General features: G+C 44.5%; 1 protein-coding gene across 2 annotated transcripts in view; it reads right to left on the bottom strand.

Annotated features, from left to right (window-relative positions):
* The window catches only part of arhgef39 (Rho guanine nucleotide exchange factor (GEF) 39), a 127,310-nt gene that overhangs the window by 59,753 nt on the left and 42,731 nt on the right, over nt 1-24,826 (bottom strand). For both annotated transcript variants that reach the window (XM_072471733.1, XM_072471734.1), the window contains exons 3-4: nt 792-967; nt 580-674 (exon numbers count right to left, since the gene is read on the bottom strand). In XM_072471733.1, coding sequence (XP_072327834.1) covers nt 580-674; nt 792-967 — 271 coding nt within the window. The remainder of the gene's footprint in view (nt 1-579; nt 675-791; nt 968-24,826) is intronic.

Here is a 24,826-nt window from a genome sequence, read left to right as displayed (position 1 = left end):
GGATGAGGAGGCTCCATAAATGCCTCCGTGTAACACAGAAAGTCACAACTTTTGATCTGTAATTTATTGATCAAGACTTTTAACTGAAGCCCCATTCAAGTGGAAGTAAAAGGTCCCATCTTAACAAAAACACGGGGTGGAATCTTAAGGCCCCGTCGCGATGGGCGCAGGACCCTAAAATGAGTCAGGCCGTTCAAAGGTCCATTGGCTCCGGCGGGGCCAGAAGGCCCCACTGGCAGGAGGGGCTGTAAAAATTCTGCCCACGGAATTCCTCGTGTACCTCAATCAACTGCACCAAAAACACAAACTGGTTGCGCATGTTAGTTGCTGTTTTTGTGGGTAACACCTTCTGCTGCATGACCGCCTTTGTCTGTGCAATTAATAGTAACAACCATTAGAAGCAATTTGGGATGTCCTGAAGACATGTATTGAAGGCACCATATGAATGCAAGTTCTCCCCTTTCAGGCAAAGATCAATAAGCTCAGATGAAAACAAATGTGTGAACACAAGCCAATCAACAAGTGTTGTTTTACTGAGAAAGGCATTAAAACTCAAAACATGTTGTAAAATAATCATACCTGTTTATTGAATGGATGGCTTTCAAAGTGCAAAATATGTCATCTCTGATATCTGGCTGCAGTGTCCCCTTTGCTTTTAAGATCTCTATGAAATACTAACAGAAGGCAAGTCTGTTAACAATTGATAAAAAAAGAGGTGATTTGTAGAAAAATCAGTATTCAAAGCATGTAAGTCAAACACATTGCTGCCGCATTCTCCATCACATGCTTACCACTACAACCAACTCCAGCTGTTCGAAGTACCTCTGCTCAGTCTCAACTAACTCTTTTGCTGTTCGAATCCTCTTTCTTTCCCAGCGTGCTCTCTGCTCCTTTATGGTGGCACCTCCCGTTGAGCACGTCAGTTGAATCTCTCTCGCCTTTGGGGTATAGAGTTGAATGTTGGCTGCTGGTTGTGAAAAACAATTACAGAAAGGTACAGATCACCACGAATTAGGCAAAAGATGACTTAAAAGCAGGACCTGAATTTCATTTTCAAAATATAGTAATTGCTAGAATTCTGGTTTGGTTACCGGAATATTTACTTAAGGTTTTCTTTTTAGTAAAATTGATCAATTAAGCCTCCATACGATGTTAACCCCGTGAGTTGCAGTTTCGCAGTCCACAGGTAATTACAATCTTTTGCCAAAGACAATCTTAACTGAAACCCAAATGACAGCTCTGATTTCAAAGACACAACAGTGACACATAGCAACGAATGCATCCTCAGTTAAATGTCTGACGTCTAGCACACAGCTGGTCAGTCCTTTCAACCTCAGCATCTGATATAGTTTTGAGCAATTGAATCGAATTGTCTTTTGGGGTTTTGTTCAGGTTGTGCTTAGGGAGACTGGTGTTTGTAAGCATGCCAGAGGGGCATATGCAATCAGGCTCCCTTTGGTGTTGATTTGAGAAACTAAGCGCAAGCCGTGGCAAACGGGTGTCTATTAAGAAAATCAATAGCGGCACCATTACAAGCACCACCTTAGGAAGAAATCAAAGTACACCACAGAAAGTAACACAACAACAAAACAAGTGCTTTGTAACTGTGTCGGTAACAGGGCAAGAAGAGAGGATGATTCTGAGAAAGGTAAAATGTCCGTGCACATCAATATTGCAAGACATGAAGCAAAACAAAAATTATATAATTAGCAGTAACAGATTTTTTGAGGGAAGAGCAAAATTTAAACATATTTAATTTTGTAAAGTGATAGGTAAATAATGTTACAGAAGACCTTCTATCATTCAATGACAGCACAACATACAATACCTTAAGGCAATTATAAGTTTGCTACGAAATAGTGATTAGAAAATCACAGTTATACTTGGGCTGTCATTGGACTGATACAAATTAGGAACCAAATTCTCGGAGAGATATTCCAGGGAAGGGCAGCTGTGCCTCTATACAAAAACATCCGTCCCAAATATTGGACTAGAGAAGTCAATCGTCATAATAATCTGACAAGAGGAAGTTTTTTTTAATGTTGTCTGGGTTCCTAGAATATCCTTCATAGGGTCTGCCTTTGTGTTAGTTTGATTCAGGTGCCCCTGACTCAGAAGGTCATGGATTATACACCACTCCAATATCTGAACACTTTATCGGAGCTAACATCAAAGGACGATTTGAAGGAGCAATCAGTCATTCATCACATTGTTGTTTGTTGATCATCACTGCATATAAAATGGGTCTTCCTTTTGTCTACATAACAACCATGATGGCAAATCAGACATAATGCATTGGCTTGGACATCAGCATTTACTGCCATGACTCCACTGAACTGACAGCAACATTTATTTAAATTCTTTTAACTTCCTGTATGAATCTCTTCTGCTGTGTAAATATTGTACGGGTCCTTCTTGCTCATTCCCTGTTTATTCCCTTATTTCCCCTTTCTTTGTTTTGCCGTTACATTTTTGATCCATGGATGATTTATGGACATGTGTCTTTAAGGCAGCCTATGTCCTTATTTCAAGCAGAAGGAAGCGGTGGCCTGTGCGTTTAATTCAAGCAGAAGCCTGTGCTGATTTAGATTGGTGACATGCAGGCTGGCCAAACTGATTACTCAGTTTGATTTATTTGGCTGGTGGCCAATGAATTGGCCCAAAAGATTGTGCTCCGTCCGGTAACAGGTGGTGATTGGATCTGATTCCACTGGAATGTATTCAGAGTCACGAGGTTCCAGTTTGGTTTCAGTTTTGATTCTGGCAGCCTGGATGAAGAGATCTAACTAACTCTCTCCGACTAGATCGAACTAATCCTCTCCAGAAGGCCACTGTGGGGTTGACTCTCTCTCCTACAAGTCTGGGTGATGTTCTCTTGAAACTGCAGAAGCCTGAAATTAGACCACGAGCTGAAAGTAAGTTTTGATGTGAAATAAAGTGCCCCTCCAGAAGTAACAATATACTATATCCCTAGTCGGCAATGCTTGGGACCAACCAAGCCATCTCTGGGCTTTGGAATTTTCTGGATTCCAGAATGAATACCTAACCACAAGTGTGCAAGCTAGAAAACACCATATAAATATTCATCTGAAGCGTAAAAGTGCTAAAATATTATAAAGCAGCAAGCAATAAAAAAAAATTGTTTTGCTTACCCAAATATTGTGGCCAGAGTTTTCCATCCCCCACACATTCTCCCCAACCACCCACCCCCACTTTCCCCGCGACAGAGGCAACTCGACATTGGCTGCCAATGGGATCTTCTGGTTCCCCGTGGCGTAGGCGGCTCGCCAATGGCCGCCAACAGGATTTCCGGGCCCACCAAATGCTACACCATTTTGCATTAATATAGTGCCGTACACATCCCTGGAAAACCCGAAAACCTTATCCCAACCAGTAGATTACTCTTGAAGTGAAGCCACTATTTTGTGGAAAAGGTAGCAGCTTTTTTTTTTTAAACCATGTACCACTCAGCATACAGAAAACAAATTGACCCCCAGATAATCCGCTTTGGTTGTGCTCATTGTTAAGCCACCATGGTGCAAACCATCGCCTTGTGAGACAGAAGGTTGCCACCAAAGATTGCTGGAGCAATGTTAGGAGAACTACTTCTAATATTGCCATGGAATCTTTTGGACATTCAAACGGAACTTTGATTTAGTGTACCTCATTCAAAATGTGGCCCCTGCAATAGGCAGCACTCCCTCAGTAATGCACTAAAGGGTTAGCCAAAATAGCAGTTAATACTGCACCAGCCATCAACACACAATGCCCTCATTCATACCCATTCCTTTGTATGGCACAAAGAGGATGAAACCCTCATCTTCAACAATTGCAAAAGCAAACTGGACAATAAATTAAATTCCCATGTTATACATTTTTGGATGAGAGATTTATCACATTCATAGTACACAAGAATAATGAACGAAGAACCTTCTCATTCTATATGGTCATCTCAAAGATCAAGATTATTCATAGGGATATCTCCGTCCTCTATCATCTCCAAGCCTCTGCCTGCTTCCACTCCCAATTGCATATCGTTCAGCAATTTTTCCCTCACCTCCAGTCATTCAACCATCAGCAGGTAGAGTTCTTCAAGAACCACCTTCTAAGCCCCTAATTTCTTCCCAATCTCCACAAACCAGTGTTCAGTCTGCTCATGGCACTGAGGCAGATTACTGAAAGTCACAAAAGACATTCTAAGGACAGAAGAAATAGGGGTAGGGCTAGCCTTTTGAGCCTCTAATATTTAATAAGATCATGACATGACTTCTACCTCAACTGCAACTTCTGTACTATTACCATTCCCCTCAATTCCCTTTGTACCTGTCGATCTATCTTGAATATATTCAAATGACTGACCATCCACAGTATTCTGGGCTAGAGAATATCAGAGATTCACTATTCCAAGGCATAAAATTCTCACCCGTCTTAAGTAGCTGACCCCATTCTTATCTGTGGCTTCTAGTTCTAGACTCATCAACCAGGGGAATATCTTCCCCAAATCTATCCTCACATTTTTCAAAACTCCAAGGAATATAGGCCCAACTTCTTTTCATGGAATTCCCTCATCAGGAATCAGTCTGGTAAACCTTCATTTCATTCCCTCTAAGGAAACCATTTCCTTCTTTAGGGAAGGAGCCCAAATCTGCACATAGTGCTCCAGGTGTTGCCTCACATAAGCCCTTTATAATTACAGTAAGGCTTCTCTACTCTTGTACGCCAATTGATTTGTAATAAAATCTAACAATTTTCACATAAATCTAAAACATCTTTCCTAATTGCTTGCTGTGCCTGAATGCTAGCTTTGCGATTGCTGTACAATGACACACAGATTTACTCTGAATACCAATATTTCCAAATTTCTCACTATTTAAAGAATATTCAGCTTTCTATTTTTCCTACCGTAGTGGAGAACCTCACATTTCTCCATATTATATTCCATTTGTCACATTCTTATCCACTCACTTACCTTATCTACACTTCCCTCAACCTTCTCACAGCTCACTTCCCCAACTAACGTATCGCAGTAAATTTGGATACATTATATTCAGTCCTCTCACCCAAGCCTCTAATATAGATTGTGAGTAGCTGAGACTCGAGCAGTAATCCTTTCAGTATCCACTAGCTGGAGCCAGCCAATCTGAAATTGATCGGTCTATTCCTACTCAGTTGTCCATCCACTAATCCCATCCTCAATCCATGTTAATATATTACCCTCAATTCCACCAGTCCTAATTTTGTGCAATGATCTCATGCGGCACCCTATCGAATGCTCTTTGAAAACCCAAGTACACTACACTACATCTAATGATTCCCCCTTATCCACCTTATTCATTACAAACTCAACAAAATTTGTCTGACTTGATTTTCATTCATAAATCTGTGTTGACTCCTGCCCAATCACATGATTTTCTCAGTGCCTTGTTACCAGATTCCTCGTAATAGATTCTGGCTTTTTCCCTACCACTGAAATATGGCCGAGTGGCCTCTCACTCCTTTCTTTCTTGAATAGTAATACATTTGCTACCGTCCAATCCAATGTAAATTATTTTAGAATCTTGGGAATTCTGACCGTAGATCAAAACCAATATATCCACAATCTCTGTAGCCGCCCCTAAATCCGAGGATGTTGGCCATCAGGTCGAGGGGATTTATTGGCTTCTGGTCCCATATCTTTCTCCAGAATCTTTTTTTACTGATACTATTTTCTCTAAATTCCTCAATCTCAATAGACCCATGGCTCACCAATATTTTGGAATGATTTCTTGGCCAGGACTTCCCAGCCTCCGCAGCAGGTTGTCCCGTAGAGGATGCGGTTTCCCGTTGGCCAGCAGCAGTATCTTTTGGACCTGCCAAAGTCTACGGTGTTTTGCGTGGCTCACCCGTCCCACCACCGGGGAACTGGTGGCAAGGGTCGGCTTCAGTGGGAAGGGCCAGAAAACCCCGCAGAAAGTATTTGTTTAATGCCCCTTCTGTTGCCCTATTCCTCACTCTTCCCATTATAATTTTACCTGTCTTTGTCTCTGAGGAAATGTCTAGGGGACATATACTTTCATTACTCTCTTTTACATAACTATAGAACTTCTACAATCTGTTTTTCTGCCTCTTGCTGGTTTACTCGCATTTCCCATTTTTCTATCAATTCCGTGATCACCTTTAGTTGAATTCCTAAACATTCACAATCCTCAGGGTCAATACTTGCTTTTTAGCAATGTTATAAGCCCCCTTCCTTCAATTTATTATCTTTAACTTCTGTTGTTAACCAAAGTTAGACCACAATTCTCATGGGGGTTTTTATTCCATAAGGAATGTATATTCATTTAGAATATGAATTAATTATTTAAAATGTTTGGCATTGCTTACCTACTCTTATCTTTTAACCTAGTTTCATGGTCTACCTTAGCCATGTTTGTGGGATCCCAGTTTTGGATTTAACTATTTACTCAAATTCAACACAAAGTTTCACATTATGATCCCTCTTCCCTCTGGGTATTGTGTTATCTCTCCTTGAACTTTCCTACGTTATAACTGACAACATTTCAAAAAGTATGTCATTGGTTGTAAAGCACCTTAGGATGTCCGAAGGCCATGAAAAAGACTATCTGAATGCAAACCATTTTATCCTAAGCTTTGACACAGTCACCCACTGCATTCTCCTCCCCAAAGCAACAATCATGGGATCACCCACTTCTATTTCAATTCCCACTTTTCGGAGCAGAGCTGGCCCAACTTGATCCACAGCTTCTCCTCCCAAGCCACACCCGGGCCGCCTGAATAATCAAAGATCAAAGCTACATGTCAGAGATTTTGCACAGAATTTCCCCCAAAAAGCACCATTTCAGGTGCAAAAAATCGGTGTGAATCATGCCTGAACAGCCGGCGCGATTCCCATTGATATCTTCTCACACTTTGTGCGCAATTCAACAGCCATGCTGCGTCTCGCTGTGGTGCAGCGTGGCTGATAGAAGCCGGGAGACCCCGCCGCCAGTATATAACCAGCTCGCAACGCCTCGTGAGATCTAACGCGATCTTGCGAAACGTTGTGATGTGAATCGTGCCCATTGTGGGCGGGATTATTTAACAAATCTGCTTATTAAAGTGAGACAGCTTGTCTTACATTAATGTGTAGATTCCGGAGTTACCCAAGGGGTGAGATCAATCTCCCTCGTCTCGGAGACCTCGGCCGAGCGGCATTCAGCACTGGTCTCTACAAACGGTGACCAGACACAACGGCACTTATGGGGGTCTCCCAGGGGATCGGAGACCCCCAGGTGCATGCCCTTTGGGCAAGGTGGTCCCCAGGTGCATGCCCTTTGGGCAAGGTGGTCCCCTGGCACTGGTGTCATCCAGGCACCCTGGCACAGTCAGGTTGGCATCCTGGAAGTGCCACCTGGGTGCCATGGGCAAGTAAAATCATTTTATTTTAATATAACTGAAATGTTCAGTTACCGTTGATGGCCAGGGCTGCCGTTTACAATACATCAATCCAAAACAATTCCAGAGCATAACAGGTCAACCACCCACCAATTCTCAGAGATAAGAGATAAAAAAAACAGCTTGGGGGTGGTTGTGCAACAGGTGGAGGGGGAGGAAAACAAAAAATCTTCAGTCTCAACGTTTAAAAAAAATCTTGAGGGCAGAAGCCATTGTTGAGTCAACTAAATTCTTTCAAATTTGTTCTTTTATTTAAGATCCCTTGTGAACAGTGATGTGGGGGGTCTCTAATCAGAGGCTCTAATGGAGGCACTGCCTTTGTTCACGCGGCAGGGATTGATACTGCATCCTTATGGAGCAACAATCGATTCCTTTGTCGTAGTTACTGAGCTCTGCTCCTTTGTACTGCTTTACTTCCCTCCTTAGTCTTTCACGTCACCGTGTCACAAAGTCAGTGTGACGAATGTGATATAAAATAGTTACTTTAGAGATACTAGTTAATGTAATGTAGAAATAAGCCACTTTGATTCTGGCAGATAGAGACAAAGGGATTGAGACCGCATGGAAAAAGCAGGAAGAGGTGTGTCTATGAGAGTGATGCTGCATTGATAGGGGCCAGAGAAAGGGATTGGAAGTGAGCCAATCAGAATAGATCAAACAGGTCAGGAGGGATATAGGCTGACCTATGGGCGTCGAGTATGTGAAACTTGATACCATTTGAATTGATTTGCAGAGATCCCTTTGTCTCTTTGTCCATTCGCTTTCTGAAGTGTAGGAGACTGGATGTCTCTTATGTTTCTGTAAGATGAATCAAGCTTGCAAGCTAAATAAATAACTTCTTTTTACGTGCAAATCCATCTCAACTTTTATTGAGGCCAGACTGACAGAGAAAGAAATGTGGGAATCAACATTTGGTGCCGAAAACCGGGATTTCTCAGGGCGATCCTGATCCAACTGCGAAATCAGAATTAGACTGATTATGAACAGGGGGATGGGGAACAAAGGGCCCTCAATGTAGAACTGGAAAACGACCGCGCATTGATTGTTCCCCTCTTCTTATCGTCTGATTAATCTGGTCACTCGCGGTTGGCACAGAAAGACCGCCTCGACGAAATCACAGGTCAGTCTGGGGATTAGCATTTTAATTGATGGGACTTTATTTGTGAGTTAATTCGGCTGGGGTAGGCTGTATTGTTGATGTAACATTTAAAATATAAATGGTTCAACTTTATTTGTGAGTTAATTCGGCTGGGGTAGGCTGTATTGTTGATGTAACATTTAAAATATAAATGGTTCAACTTTATTTGTGAGTTAATTCGGCTGGGGTAGGCTGTATTGTTGATGTAACATTTAAAATATAAATGGTTCAACTTTATTTGTGAGTTACTTCGGTTGGGTTACGTTATGAGAGGTAGATGTAACATTTGAAATTGAAAATGGTTCACCTCTATATGTCTGTGTGTTAAAAATATAGTTGATTAAGCTAAAATTGTCTCCTTGGACTGTATTGGCGGAAAACACAGTTCCGAGGGTTAGTTGAGATTGTGGGGAATGCTGCAGATTGGTTGAAGCAGAAGTCTCTCAAAGGGTTAACAGCAGCAGGCAAAGTCATGCCAGACAGTGCTTCTCACTCAGGCCTTGAGATAACAGCGCCAGTCGCTAGTGTAATCGGATACCTTTCCTTTGAGTCAGTGAACTCCAGCAAAGTTACGTTTTGAATTAATTAAAGGAAACCAGTGGGTTTCTCCACCTCTTTGATAAAAGTTATTATTTTCGAAAGCAATTGATTGAAATTGCCAGAATCTTAAGTTTTACTTACTTGAAATAAGGTTCATCTCATTTTATCTGGAGATTAATAGAAACTTAAAGAAGATCATGGACACCATTTTCAAAAGTGTCAATCTGGAGATGATAGTTGATTTTGCTAATACTTATGTGTATGTAAAAGAAAAAAACTTGTTAAAAGAAAAATTGTTAAGATAAAGAAATAATTAAGTTGTAAATGTTATACAAGTTTGTGTTAAGCAAATTGTAAATTTAGTTCTGAGTTGAGATCAGAGCTAAGCTTGCAAGTTGCAGTAATTCAATTTGAATTTTCAAACATTTTTAAGTTTAAAAAAAAAAGGAGCAGATAGAGAAAAGGACACAGATCTTGAATGCGTTGAATAGCACATTTCAAAGGCCCATAAATCTTTCTGTTATCTTAGACCTAAAACCTAGGAAGACTGAAGAGCCAGAGGAATTTCTGGAGCGTTTTAATGAAATCTACCGGGGGCAGTCAGGCGATTTGCTGTATCAAAATGGTCAGAATTCCCCTCAATACTGTGCTATGTTAATGCATTGCCTACCACCTTCCGTGGCTACTGCTGTGAAATGTAATAACATGAATTGGACAGAGAACGACCCTTCCCAGATGGCAAGGGCAGTCAGATTTTACTGGAAGGAGGGTGTAGGCCAAGAAGGAGGCTCAGTTACAAAGGTTAAGACTGAGTATGTAATGAAAAAGGATGATCTGCGACCCCAACAAGCGGCAGAAATGGTAGTTTACCAGCAGGAGCCCCAATATAGTGACTTTGGGTGGGTGGATCAGCGAAGAGGAGGATGAGACAACAGTGCTATATTTCTATCACCCCCCAGTGGTGGACGTTAGACGTTGAACAGTCACTGCATCACGTTACCCTGGCCTATGACAGAACTGGACGAAACAGGGAGTTGGAGGACAAATACTGGCCATTACTTGAGACCGAATGGCCAGTCAAGGTTACAGCCACAGTCACGGGAAAAGAAGGTACAGCCGATTTTGTTACAATATCACCACATTTATGGCCACAGTCAGCTTCGGTAAGCCCTCATATTACACGTCAGGTCCATGACCAGTACCATGCCAGGGATATGGGGCGAATGGTCAGGAGGGCAGTGGATCATTCAGATCCAACAGACTACGCACTTCAAGTCATGCCGGACGGCACTACCATAAAATATTTTGAGGTCCCTGAAACGATTAACACTCGACTGCAGCATCACAGGGGACATGATGTGTTGGAATATGTCAATCCACAGGTCTGGGCGGAATACCCATCACAAGTGGGAAAGACGAATGTTACACCTATTAAGGTGATGATTAAGGATCATGTAAAGCTACCTTCCATTCGACAATACCCCCTGAAATCTCAAGCTGCTCCATCAATAGATAAATTAATTCAAGAGCTGTTGAAACAGGGTATTTTGGTCCCTTGCCAATCAGAATGTAACACCCCCATACTTGCTGTGCCTAAACCAGCCAAACCAGACCAGTACCGATTAGTACAGGATTTACGTTCAATCAATGCCATCGCATAGCCATTACATGCTCTCACCCTCCAACAGGGTATTACGGTGTATAGCTGCCACTCGGTCATCGCACTACTGAGGCAACTGCAGACTCAGCATCTTACCGCAGCTCGTCAGAATAGGTATGAGATATACCTTTTGAACAATCCACGTCTGACATTTAAATACTGTACCACTATCAATCCAGCCTGTTTTCTTAGCGGTCCCCCTGTCCATGAAGACGCGCCTGGTCACGACTGTTTAGCCTTGATTCAGGAAACTACAACAATAAGGGACGATCTGAGTGATATTCCGTTAGAACAACCTGACATGATTATGTATGTTGATGGCAGTGCATTAGTAAGCCCCACTGGCCGGAGACTGTCCGGTTATGCAATCGTAGATCAGGATGGTCTGATTTTAGAAGCGGCAGCTTTCCAGACATCTTACTCAGCACAACAAGCCAAACTTTTTGCCCTCACCCGTGCATGTATACTTGGGGGAGATCGCCGGGTAAATATCTACACTGACTCCCGATATGCTTTTGGGGTAGTTCATGACTTCGGACAACTCTGGAAGAATAGGGGATTCCTTACCTCGGCAGGCACAGAAATATCCAACCGGGGTTTAGTTAATGACCTACTGCAGGCCCTCCTTATGCCAGCGCAGATTTCCGTTATTAAATGCGCTGCCCACACGAATGGTACAACCCCAGTTGACGTTGGTAATGAACGAGCAGATCGTGCAGCGCGAACAGCCGCGCAAATTCAGCAAGTGATGGTGCCTAAGATGTTAAGTCAGACTAAACGATCTACTATAAATATGTCTGCTTTTGACAAGTCAATGCCAACCATCCAAGACGTCATAAGGTTACAGGAGGACGCTCCTGAGAGTGATAAACAAATGTGGAAACGGTTAGGTTGTACATATGATTCTGTTTCCTCTTTATGGACCACGCCTGCACATCAGACTTGTATGTCTGATGTGCTGGCTTTATGGGTCATTGAATGTGTACACTTTGCAACTCATTGTGGGGCTCGAGGGACTAGTGATTTGTTGCTGGACACTTGGTGGCACCCTAAAATGCAGGGGTTGGCCCAAAGTATCAGTAATCGGTGTTGGATTTGTCAGCAATATAACACCGGAAAAGGTATCCCTTGTGGGAAGGGGCAAACCCCGTTGCCCAGTGGTCCCTTTGAGACGCTCCAAATGGATTACATTGAGTTGGAAAGGTGTCAATGTTACAAATATGTTTTGGTCATTGTGGATGTGTTCAGCAGATGGGTTGAGGCGTATCCGACTATCGATAATAAAGCTGCTACTGTGGTTAAAGTCTTGATGAGGGAAATCATTCCCCGGTACGGTATACCAGCTCAGTTAAGTTCTGATAATGGGCCTCATTTTATTGGACAAATTAACAAGGAGTTTTGCTCCCAGTTGGGCATACGCCAGCAGTTACACTGTGCTTACAGACCGCAGGCGGCCGGGTTGGTTGAGAGACACAATCAGACCCTCAAAACTAAATTGGCTAAATTAAGAGCAGACACGGGACTGACATGGCTTAAGTTGCTCCCCGTTGCCCTCTTCCAGCTGCGGGTTACACCTGCGGGACCGGCCCGGCTCTCTCCCGCCGAGATTCTTTATGGCAGGCCTCTTAGAACTCCCTGGAGCCTGCAGGTTCCCAGACTGGTTCAGTTTCATCAGATGACTGAAGAAATGACCACCTATGTTCTAGCCCTCACGCAAGTGCTCAAGGAACTCCATGGCCAAGTCCACGCGGCTCACCAGCCATTGCCCCCAGTACCTAGCTCACTTTCAGTCCAGCCCGGTAGTTATGTCATGGTCAAAAAATTGTACTAGGAAGGGGTCGGAGCCGCGATGGGACGGGCCCTTCCAAGTTCTCCTTACCACCCCCACAGCAGTTAAAGTGGAGGGGCGAAGTGCTTGGGTCCACCTACATCACTGTAAATTGAGTCCATCTCCACTACTGTAAAAGGTCGGATACTAACCTGCCTCCCTTCTCCAGTGCTATTTTACAGGTGTGGAGCATGATGGAGTGGCTACGCATCGTCTGTCTGATATTTGGCCTCACTTCGCTTGGCGTGTTATTGGCGATGGACATGGAAAAGGGGAATATTATGTATCTGTGTAGCCCCAACCAATCTACAAGGATACATCACCTATGCAAAGGTGATGTTCTTCGCTGCCCCCATATACGAGGGCATGGTATCGACTCATGGAAGGTCATCAAAGTTAAGGAGAATGCAGGAGTCATGAAGCAGTTGCACCGGTCCCGGCGATGGGAAGGGAACATTATATGGACATTGCCTTGTTTTTGGAATACATGTAAATTTGATTTTGGATGTGTTAAGAGTGGTACAATAAAGGTAAAATCAGGCTGTCAGAAGAGTGTAGGAAGAGGCTATGAGAAAGAGAAAGGGACTAGAGAGAGGACGGGGCGTATGAGAAGGGCAGTACAGCTAGAACGTAGGTTACTGGGAGATACACTTAAGTTAATTAAAGGCCAAACTGAGGAAAACCCGGGTAGTAGTCAGTGATCGGAATTATTTTATTTGCGGCCTTACCATCTTGGGAAATGAAACCTTGGGAGCCCTCGGGGCAATAACTAAGGAGTTGTCTCAGCTACGGCTGTTTGCAATGCAGAACCGGTATGCTCTTGACTATCTTCTGGCCCGTGAGGGTGGGGTATGCGCCATAGTACAGGGCAAGTGTATCATGGGAGTTCAGGACTTGACCGCTAACATCACTAAATTTATGGATCGCATACGGGATCACTTGGACGGGATGCAGGATCCTGGCTCTTGGGGTAACTGGGGATTTGGAGGATGGAAGGACTGGTTGATAAATATGGCCATGTATCTAGTGGTAGCTATCGGCTGCATCTTTGTGGGCCTGGCCATCCTTAAATGTGTGATGGGTAGAATGCGGGGTGCACTGGATCAGATCACCGCCCCAATCACCGAAAAAAAAATTTAACTGTTAAAATCCATGAGGGTGCGGCAGATGAAGGGGGGGCTAAGACAGGAATTGGAAATGCAGCGACGGATCTTTTTAGATGAGGAACCGTAGCTATGGATTGGGTAGTTCGGTTATCATGGAATGATAAAAGGAGGGAATGACGAATGTGATATAAAATAGTTACTTTAGAGATACTAGTTAATGTAATGTAGAAATAAGCCACTTTGATTCTGGCAGATAGAGACAAAGGGATTGAGACCGCATGGAAAAAGCAGGAAGAGGTGTGTCTATGAGAGTGATGCTGCATTGATAGGGGCCAGAGAAAGGGATTGGAAGTGAGCCAATCAGAATAGATCAAACAGGTCAGGAGGGATATAGGCTGACCTATGGGCGTCGAGTATGTGAAACTTGATACCATTTGAATTGATTTGCAGAGGTCCCTTTGTCTCTTTGTTCATTCGCTTTCTGAAGTGTAGGAGACTGGATGTCTCTTATGTTTCTGTAAGATGAATCAAGCTTGCAAGCTAAATAAATAACTTCTTTTTACGTGCAAATCCATCTCAACTTTTATTGAGGCCAGACTGACGGAGAAAGAAATGTGGGAATCAACAAGTGTCTTTTGAAGCAAGGCCACAGTTCAGCCAATTCACACACAACAGGATCCCACGTACAGCTACGAAAACAGTGACCACTTTGGATCTGATGACTGAATGCTGACCAAGGTACCAAAAAAAAAAATTCTTCTTTGAACTGTCATTGAGCCTTTGATGTGGTTGTACCTGAAACCAGGGAATGGATTTCCTCTTTTCTCCATGGACACGTCCTTCCTCAAAATTAAATGAATGTACAATTCTGTACTTGAAAGATTGAAGCCAGTGGGAAACAAATACATCGCGGAACCATAGAAATGATAGAGCAGAGAAGGGAGCTATTCGGCCCATCTTGTCCATACCGATCCAAAGACACATGGTGCCCGTTCGAATCCCAACTTCGTGCGCACGGCCCATAGCCCTGCAGCTCTAAGGTGCAGATCCAAGTACTTTTTTCTTTTTAAAAGAAGAGTTTAGAGCCTCTGGTCTCCGCCACCAACTCAGGCAGCGAATTCCAGATACCCAACACCCTCTGCATACAAAAGGTTTTCCCTCATGTCCCCTCTAATCCTTCTTCCCATTTGCTTGAACCGTTGACCCCTGGTTTTTGAACTCTGCCAAGTGAAACAGGTTCCTCCTGTCCACTCTATCTCTACCCCTCACAATTCTGTACACCTCAATCATGTCACCCCTCAGCCTTCTCTGTACCAAGGAAAACAACCCCCAACCTCTCCAATCTTTCCTCGTAGCTACAATTCTCCAGCCCTGGCAACATTCTAGTAAATCTTCTCCACACTCTCTCCAGAGCAATTACAACCCTCCTGTAATGTGGCGATCAGAACTGCGCACAATACTGATTATGGTGTTTTATTGCAACTTAAACGGATTGCAATCCCTCCAAAATTAGAATATGGTTTCTCTTCAAGTTTCGATTGAAAACAAGTGTTGGACTTACTCAGTTCTGGCACGTAAAGCACGGCACTTGAACTGTCCTGTCTGAATGCAAACCAAAAGACTATTTTCTTCCTTGGAGCCTAAGCAAATATATGTTTTGTTGTTTAGAAATGTATTTTCGTCTAACATTCCAGGCATTTGAGGGAATAGATCTTAAAGATAAAACAGCGAATCCATTTGCTTTGAGTAATAAGTGATTCTAAGGGAAAAGAAGTTGATGAAAGCATCTATCACCCGAAGTGCACAAATAGGTCACCAGGGCTGTCAATTTCAATCTGCTTTGTAATTAAATACATCACTAATATAGATTTTTCTAAGATTGTCACTCGTTCCACAGACATCAAGACTGTGACAAATCACAGTTTGCAGCCTTGAAAGTTTCAGCAAATTTACCTTGGTAACCAGAAATTCAATAAATGAATACAATGTCATACCCATTCACAGTTTATAGTCTGTCAAAAAAGAAATACTCTTGGAATAAATTTTGAGCCGAGTATAAACAAAAGCATGATGAGAAACTTTAGAGACCGCTCTGGTCACCAATATTTTCAAACTGTCTCACTAGTGGTCATTCAGTTCTCAAACTTTAAAACTGTCCACTATATAGGCTTGGTTACAAGAGGAGAGGAGCACAATGAGAATTGTTCATATATATCAAATGTATCATAGAATTTACAGTGCAGGAGGCCATTCGGCCCATCGAGTCTGCACTGGCCCTTGGAAAGAGCACCCTTCCTAAGTATAGGCTTCCACCCTCTCCCCGTAACCCGACCTAACCTTTTGGACACTAAGGGGCAATTTATCATGGCCAATCCACCTAACCTGCACATCTTTGGACTGTGGGAGGAAACCGGAGCACCCGGAGGAAACGCACGCAGACACGGGGTGAAGTGCAAACTCCACCCAGACAGTCACCAGAGGCCGGAATTGAACCCGTGACCCTGGAGTTGTGAGGCAGTAATGCTAACCACTGTGCCGCCCTTCAATTTATAGAGACCAGACTACCTTGTACATTTCATTCAACAAATCTCTTCATAAATGGAACACAATTTATGTAATAAGCAGGGGTCTTTGCTGAATCTCGAGACGATGCTGAATTAAGCTTTCTTCATTTAGTTTTCATATCCTTTTACAGCAGGATGGCACAGTGGTTAGCACTGCTGCTTCACAGCACCAGAGACCCGGGTTCAATTCCTGCCATCGGTGACTGTCTGTGTGGAGTTTCCACTTTCTCCCCTTGTCAGTGTGAGTTTCCTCCGGGTGTGCCGGTTTTCTCCCACAGTCCAAAGACGTACAGGTTAGGTGGATTGGCCATGCTAAGTTGCCCGTTAGTGTCCAGGGATGTGCAGGTTAGGTTACGGGGATAGGGCAGGGTGGACATGGGTGGAGTGCACATTCGAAGGGTCGGTGCAGACATGATGGGCCAAATGGCCTCCTTCTCACGTAGGAATTCTATGATTTCTCCATTTAAATGTTGCTCATGTAAAGCATTGCTTCAAGGCAGTAGTGACAGCAGAGCGACCTTCTTCACCATCAAGCGGTTAGACAAATCCTGGTTCAATGTGGCGTGTAGGGCAGAATGCAAGGGGCGACAACAGCAACATTCATGTGAATGAGCTATGAACTTAGCAAAGTTCCTTGCATGCTCAACATCAAAATAACCAGGTCATGGATTAAGTGAAGTTGTGCCACAAATCTGGGACCCTATCTCATCCAATCAAAAATGGTGGTAGACAACCTGGCAGCTAACACGACAAGATGGCTCCCTCTACCAAGGCAAAACCGGGGATTTGCATGAAAGAGATAACACTGAAGTGGTTTAGAGGGTCTTTAGCCCAATTGCTCTGTGTTTTCCCAAAGATTCCAAAACCATAACGTACCAATGACTGGAAAATTCAGCTCATTGCAACAGATGAATGCAAATATTATGGGCTCTGATCATCATGCTGAGATGTGTGTGTCAGGGCGAGCTATTCCAGTACAGCTGTGACAGCATCAACCTGACAACGTGGAAGGTGACTCAGCTATGTCTCATCCACAGAAAAAAGGGGCATACCTAACCTGACCCATTGTCACCCTATTAGCCTCCTCTGAACAATCAATAAAGTGATAAAAGGTGTCATCAATAAGTCGTCAAACACCATATACTCATCAATACTTAGTTTAAATCATGTCAGATTCACTTGGATCCAGATCGAATCACAGCCTTGTTCTGGGCATGAATGCAAGAGGAAAGCGGAAGATAGCTGCTATCGCCAAGGCAGCATTCAACTGAGAATGGGCCCAAAGAGTCGCACAGGAACGTAATTGATGGCGGTCAAAAGGAAACAGCTCCAATGTCTAGAATCCTACCGAAGACAAGCCTTCTCAAACCACTACCCCGCCCCTGTCTTAAGGGCAGGAGTAAAGTCATTGGCTGATGAATCCATGGTGTTCAGTACCTTTTACAACTTCTTTGTTAATGAAGCAGCCAATAGTAGCAGAACCAGGATAGCACCCAGATTTAGGCTGGCAAGAACCAAGTTGCATTTGCATTACACAAGAACAGGTAATAACCACTTTGAACGAGACCAGCCCCAGCGACCTCCCATTGGCCTTTATTCCCCCCCCCCCCAACCATCCCGCAGTCCCAAAATGCATCCTAGTGGTCCGGATGAACCAGAAAATGAATGGGATCGGCCTTATTACAAATGCAGGAAAAGTATCTAATCTCTGATCCCTCAAACCCACCCATTATCTACACAGCTCACATCAGGAGTTTGATGGAACATTTGCCAGTTTTTTGAATGGGTGCAGCTGCCACAACACAGAAGAATTCAATACTATCAACAATCAAGGTTTTATAATCAATGTACTGTCACAGGACGCAATGCCCACCCGTGCCTATCGGCATGTTGTGGCTGCCGTAGAGCCAAGCTCTCTCTCTTCGGGTACTGTGCTCTAAGAGAGCATTGCCAACCGTGGGCCTCGTGTTAATCTTGCTCTAGAGGAGTAGACCCTTATTGATGATAGATTTGTCCAGTCTGCAAACTAACGACAGGATGAAAAGTAAAATCTCACCAAGACTGCCAAATAAGACCCTCTCAGTTGTGATGTCTACCACCAAGGGCATTAGCAACAATGCTTCAAAGGGACCATCACCCTCAAGTTCATTTTCAAGTCTCATATTATCCTGAATTGAACATACAACACATTGATTTCATCACCTGGGACTAACATCATTTTGGAACACCATTCCCATAAAGATTGCAGTGATTCAAGGCAGTCAGAAGGAGTAATAAAATATAGCCATCTACACATTGCCAGCATCAGAAGAAACAATTGAAAAAAAAATCCTTCTAACCCGGAACAAACATTAGTCTTCATCGGCAACACAACTCATAGCAGACACTTCTAACTAGAACTGAAGGCATCGGATACTGTGAAGGCTATAGTGCTGAAGACTTGTATCACAGAATCCCTGGAATGATACAAGTCTTCAGCACTATTGCAGGAAAGTTATCAAGACCTATAGCTCTGTACTCCAAAACTATCCATGCCCTGTAGCCAAGTTGTTCCAGTACAGCGACAACAGTAGCATCTCGCCAGTAATGTGGAATATTGCTGAAGTGCCCTGTCCACAAAACACTTGACAAATCAAAACCGAGACAATTAGCGCCCCATCAGTCTGCCCTTGATCATCGGCAAAGTCATGGACAATATCGTCAACAGCGTTATCAAGCAGCACTTGCTTAGCAATAACCTGCTGGCTGACATTCAGTGAGGGTTCCGCCAGAGCCACTTAGCTACTGACCCAATTACAGCCTTGGTTCAAATGTGGACAAAAGAGATGAACATAAGAGGTGAGATGAGAGTGACTTCACTATACATCAAGACAGCATTTGGCCGAGTATGGCGTCAAGGGGATCTAGCTAAACTGGAGTCAATGGGAATCAGGGGAAAACTCCCCACTGGTTGCAGTCATAGCCATTACAAAAGGAAAATGGTTGTGATTGGTGGAGGTCAATAATCTCAGTCCAAGAACATCACCGCAAGAGTTCCTCAGGAAAGTGCCCTAGGCCCAACCATCTTCAGCTGCTTCATCAATGATCTTCCTTCAATACTAAGGTAAGAAGTGGGGCTGTTCAATGATAATTGCACAATGTTCAGCATATTCGTAACTCCTCAGATACTGAAGCAGTCAGTGTCAATATGCAGCAAGACCTGGGCTGATACGTTGCAAGTAACACTCACATCATATAAATACCAGGCAACGATCAGCTCTAACAAGAGAGAATCTAACCATCCCTCTTTGACATTCAATGACATTACCATTAATGAATTCTCCACTCTCAACATCCCAGGGGTGACCGTTAAGGGGCTGGTTTAGCACAGTGGGCTAAACAGCTGGCTTGTAATACAGAACAAGGCAGCAGCGCGGGTTCAATTCCCGCACCGGCCTCCCCGAACAGGCGCCGGAATGTGGCGACTGGGGGCTTTCGCAGTAACTTCATTGAAGCCTACTTGTGACAATGAGCGATTATTATTATTATAATCAGGAACTGAACTGAACCAGCACAATAAATACTGTGGCTACAAGAGCAGTTCAGAGATTGATAATTCTGTAGCTGGTAACTCACCTTTTGACTCCCAAAGTACCATCTACAAAGTGCAAGTCAGGAATATGATGGAACCTACTTCTCTTGACTAAATGAGTGGAGCTCCAACAACATTCAAGAAGCTCAACACCATCCAAGACAGAGCAGCCCACTTGATTGGCACACCATCCACTACCTTAAACATTCACCTCCCCCTGCACCACCAACACGCAGCTCCATTCATCATCTATAAGAGGTGTGAAAGCAACTTACGAAGTCTCCTCCGACAACACCTTCCAAACCTCCAATCTCTACCGTCTGGAAGGACAAGAGGTGCATGGGAACACCACCCCAGCTACATGTCCCGTCTCCCCCCCCCCCCCCCCCCCCAAGCCACATACCGTCCTGACTTGGAACAATATCACTGTTCCTTCACTGTCGACGGGTCAAAATCCTGGAACCCCTTCCTAACTGCGCTGTGGGTGTATCTATACCATAGGTGCAGCGGCTAAAAAAGCTGGCTCAACAGCACCTTCTCAAGGGCAATTAGAGATGGGCAATAAATGCTGGCTGAGCCAGGGACACCCACATCCATGGAACCAATAAAAAACAGCCTGCCTTGAATGTTCAGCATTCATTTAAGGACAGCATATCCTATAACCAGTTGACATCATCTCAATGTTGTATTTTCTGACAAATGAAAATTGGATATTAGTGGCGATTTAACTAATAAAGCTCTATCAACTTAAACAAGTTAGTAACCACGAGGGGTTATCAATGATAATTAAGTTGAAATAGTACCTCTATCATTAGAGTGCACTCAAAACAATTCCTCTCATTGTGCATGAAACCTTAATCCATTTCTGAACAGAACCTCTGTCGTGTTAGGTACCCTGGTCTAACACTGGCTGTAACTGGATGCAGCTTAGATCAGAAAGGTACTCCAGACCTTGGAAGTTAGTTCAATCAGGCTCATTGAACTAATTGCACAGTTAGCACAGTTCTCTGCGAGTTCGACTCTGCTAACTCAAGTGTGGTTACTCTGTCTGACTGAACCAGACTAGCTCTTAGCCACGTGGTGGAGGTGTGAGATTGTAACAACACCCTTGACTGACCCTCTAGATGTTCATCAGTGGAAAGAGGCGGAGTGTGAGTGCCTCGTGTCTTTTATAGTCAGATCCCACCCTGAGTGTCCTGCCTGCTTATTGGTCATGTCCTGTTCTGTGTCCATTAGCTGCTTGTCTGTATATCATTATGTGTGTGTCTGCTTATCATGACAACTGAACAGAACAGCTTTGTTGGTATTATGTTAAATCACAATCACATGAAGCTCCTATTGGCACGTCAGCAGCTCAGAACAGTCTTCTGCTTTTGTGATTTGCTTTAGGATTAGTGATGTGCTGCACAGACACTTAACAAAAGATGTTGCAGAAATTGAAGAGTAAACATATCTATGCTGGGGTTTCCAAACAACATTCAAACAGCTAAAGTCTGGTGAATACTTTGGCTTCATTTACACAGTCTTTCCTGCTTGAACCTCGGCAGGAGACAACTCAGCTTTCGGCTTTTTCACTCTGGAAGACAATGTACACCAGCCACGTGGCATCGGCTATTACAGTCATCGTGATGCACCCAGGGCCTGGTCATCTGGAATCATTCAGGCCGAGACACCTGAGCATTGTGAGCCCTCTCAGTATCAGGATGTCAAACTGTAGGATGTAGGTATCTCCAGGAAAATATAGTGAGCTGGCTGGGGAAATGTCCCTCCACGTCCCACTTAATGCAGGTTTCAATCCTTGATTTTTTTTTTTTTAAATAATATTTTATTGAAAATTTTTGGTCAACCAACACAGTACATTGTGCATCCTTTACACAACATTGTAACAATACAGATAATAATGACCTTTTTAAATTTAAACAAAAACAACAACAAATAAATAAATATTAAATAACAAAAAAAAAAAAACTAGCCCTAATTGGCAACTGCCTTGTCTCAGGCCACCCCCCACCATCCCCCCCATCCCCCCCCCCCCCCAAAGTCCTGGGCCGCTGCTGCTGCCTTCTTTGTTCTCCCCTATCTATCTTTCCGCAAGATATTCGACGAACGGTTGCCACCGCCTAGTAAACCCTTGAGCCGACCCCCTTAGGACGAACTTAATCCGCTCTAACTTTATGAACCCCGCCATATCATTTATCCAGGTCTCCACCCCCGGGGGCTTGGCTTCTTTCCACATTAGCAATATTCTGCGCCGGGCTACTAGGGACGCAAAGGCCAAAACATCGGCCTCTTTCGCCTCCTGCACTCCCGGCTCTTGTGCAACCCCAAATATAGCCAACCCCCAGCTTGGTTCGACCCGGACTCCTACTACTTTCGAAAGCACCTTTGTCACCCCCATCCAAAACCCCTGTAGTGCCGGGCATGACCAAAACATATGGGTATGATTCGCTGGGCTTCTCGAGCACCTCGCACACCTATCCTCCACCCCAAAAAATTTACTGAGCCGTGTTCCAGTCATATGTGCCCTGTGTAATACCTTAAACTGAATCAGGCTTAGCCTGGCGCACGAGGACGACGAGTTTACCCTGTTTAGGGCATCTGCCCACATCCCCTCCTCAATCTCCTCCCCTAGCTCTTCTTCCCATTTCCCTTTTAGTTCGTCCATCATAGTCTCCCCTTCGTCTCTCATTTCCCTATATATATCCGACACCTTACCGTCCCCCACCCATTTCTTTGAGATGACTCTGTCCTGCACCTCGTGTGTCGGGAGCTGCGGGAATTCCCTCACCTGTTGCCTCGCAAAAGCCCTCAATTGCATGTACCTGAATGCATTCCCTTGGGGCAACCCATATTTCTCGGTCAGCGCTCCCAGACTCGCAAACTTCCCATCCACAAATAGATCTTTCAATTGCGTTATACCTGCTCTTTGCCACATTCCATATCCCCCATCCATTCCCCCCGGGGCAAACCTATGGTTGTTTCTTATCGGGGACCCCCCCAGTGCTCCGGTCTTTCCCCTATGTCGTCTCCACTGTCCCCAAATCTTCAGTGTAGCTACCACCACCGGACTCGTGGTATAGTTCCTTGGTGAGAACGGCAATGGGGCTGTCACCATAGCCTGCAGGCTGGTCCCCCTACAGGACGCCCTCTCTAATCTCTTCCACGCCGCTCCTTCCTCCTCTCCCATCCACTTACTCACCATTGAAATATTAGCGGCCCAATAATACTCACTTAGGCTCGGTAGTGCCAGCCCCCCCCTATCCCTACTACGCTGTAAGAATCCCTTCCTCACTCTCGGAGTCTTCCCGGCCCAAACAAAACCCATGATACTCTTTTCTATCCTTTTGAAAAAAGCCTTCATGATCACCACCGGGAGACACTGAAACACAAAGAGGAATCTCGGGAGGACCACCATCTTAACCGCCTGCACCCTCCCTGCCATTGACAATGCTACCATATCCCATCTCTTGAAATCTTCCTCCATCTGTTCCACCAACCGCGTCAAATTTAGCCTGTGCAATGTGCCCCAATTCTTAGCTATCTGGATCCCCAGGTAACGAAAGTCTCTTGTTACCTTCCTCAACGGTAGGTCTTCTATTTCTCTACTCTGCTCCCCTGGATGCACCACAAACAGCTCACTCTTCCCCATGTTCAATTTATACCCTGAAAAATCCCCAAACTCCCCAAGTATCCGCATTATTTATGGCATCCCCTACGCTGGATCCGCCACATATAGTAGCAGATCATCCGCATATAAAGATACCCGGTGTTCTTCTCCTCCCCTAAGTATTCCCCTCCATCCCTTGGAACCTCTCAGCGCTATCGCCAGGGGCTCAATCGCCAGTGCAAACAGTAATGGGGACAGAGGACATCCCTGCCTTGTCCCTCTATGGAGCCGAAAATATGCCGATCCCCGTCCATTCGTGACCACACTCGCCACTGGGGCCCTATACAACAGCTGCACCCATCTAACATACCCCTCTCCGAACCCAAATCTCCTCAACACCTCCCACAGATAATCCCACTCCACTCTATCAAATGCTTTCTCGGCATCCATCGCCACTACTATCTCCATTTCACCCTCTGGTGGGGCCATCATCATTACCCCTAACAACCTCCGTATGTTCGTGTTCAACTGTCTCCCCTTCACAAACCCAGTTTGGTCCTCATGAACCACCCCCGGGACACATTCCTCTATTCTCATTGCCATTACCTTGGCCAAGACCTTGGCATCTACATTGAGGAGGGAGATTGGTCTGTAGGACCCGCATTGTAGCGGATCCTTTTCCTTCTTTAAAAGAAGCGATATCGTTGCTTCTGACATAGTCGGGGGCAGTTGTCCCCTTTCCTTTGCCTCGTTAAAGGTCCTCGTCAGTAGCGGGGCGAGCAAGTCCAAATATTTTCTGTAAAATTCAACTGGGAATCCGTCTGGTCCCGGGGCCTTTCCCGTCTGCATGTTCCTAATTCCTTTCACCACTTCTTCTACCGTGATCTGTGCTCCCAATCCCATCCTTTCCTGCTCTTCCACCTTGGGAATTTCCAGCCGATCCAAAAACTCCATCATTCTCTCCCTCCCATCCGGGGGTTGACCTTCATACAATTTTTTATAAAATGTCTTAAACACTTCATTCACTCTCTCCGCTCCCCGCTCCGTCTCTCCATCTTCGTCTCTCACCCCCCCTATTTCCCTCGCTGCTCCCCTTTTCCTCAATTGGTGTGCCAGCAATCTGCTCGCCTTCTCTCCATATTCATACTGTACACCCTGCGCCTTCCTCCATTGTGCCTCTGCAGTGCCTGTGGTCAGCAAGTCAAATTCCACATGCAGCCTTTGCCTTTCCCTATACAGTCCCTCCTCCGGTGCTTCCGCATACTGTCTGTCCACCCTCAAAAGTTCTTGCAACAACCGCTCCCGTTCCTTACTCTCCTGCTTCCCTTTATGTGTCCTTATTGATATCAGCTCCCCCCTAACCACCGCCTTCAACGCC

The sequence above is a fragment of the Scyliorhinus torazame genome, chromosome 13 (assembly GCF_047496885.1).
Source record: "Scyliorhinus torazame isolate Kashiwa2021f chromosome 13, sScyTor2.1, whole genome shotgun sequence".
NCBI lineage: Eukaryota > Metazoa > Chordata > Chondrichthyes > Carcharhiniformes > Scyliorhinidae > Scyliorhinus > Scyliorhinus torazame.
This window is presented reverse-complemented; position numbering and strand designations above follow the sequence as displayed.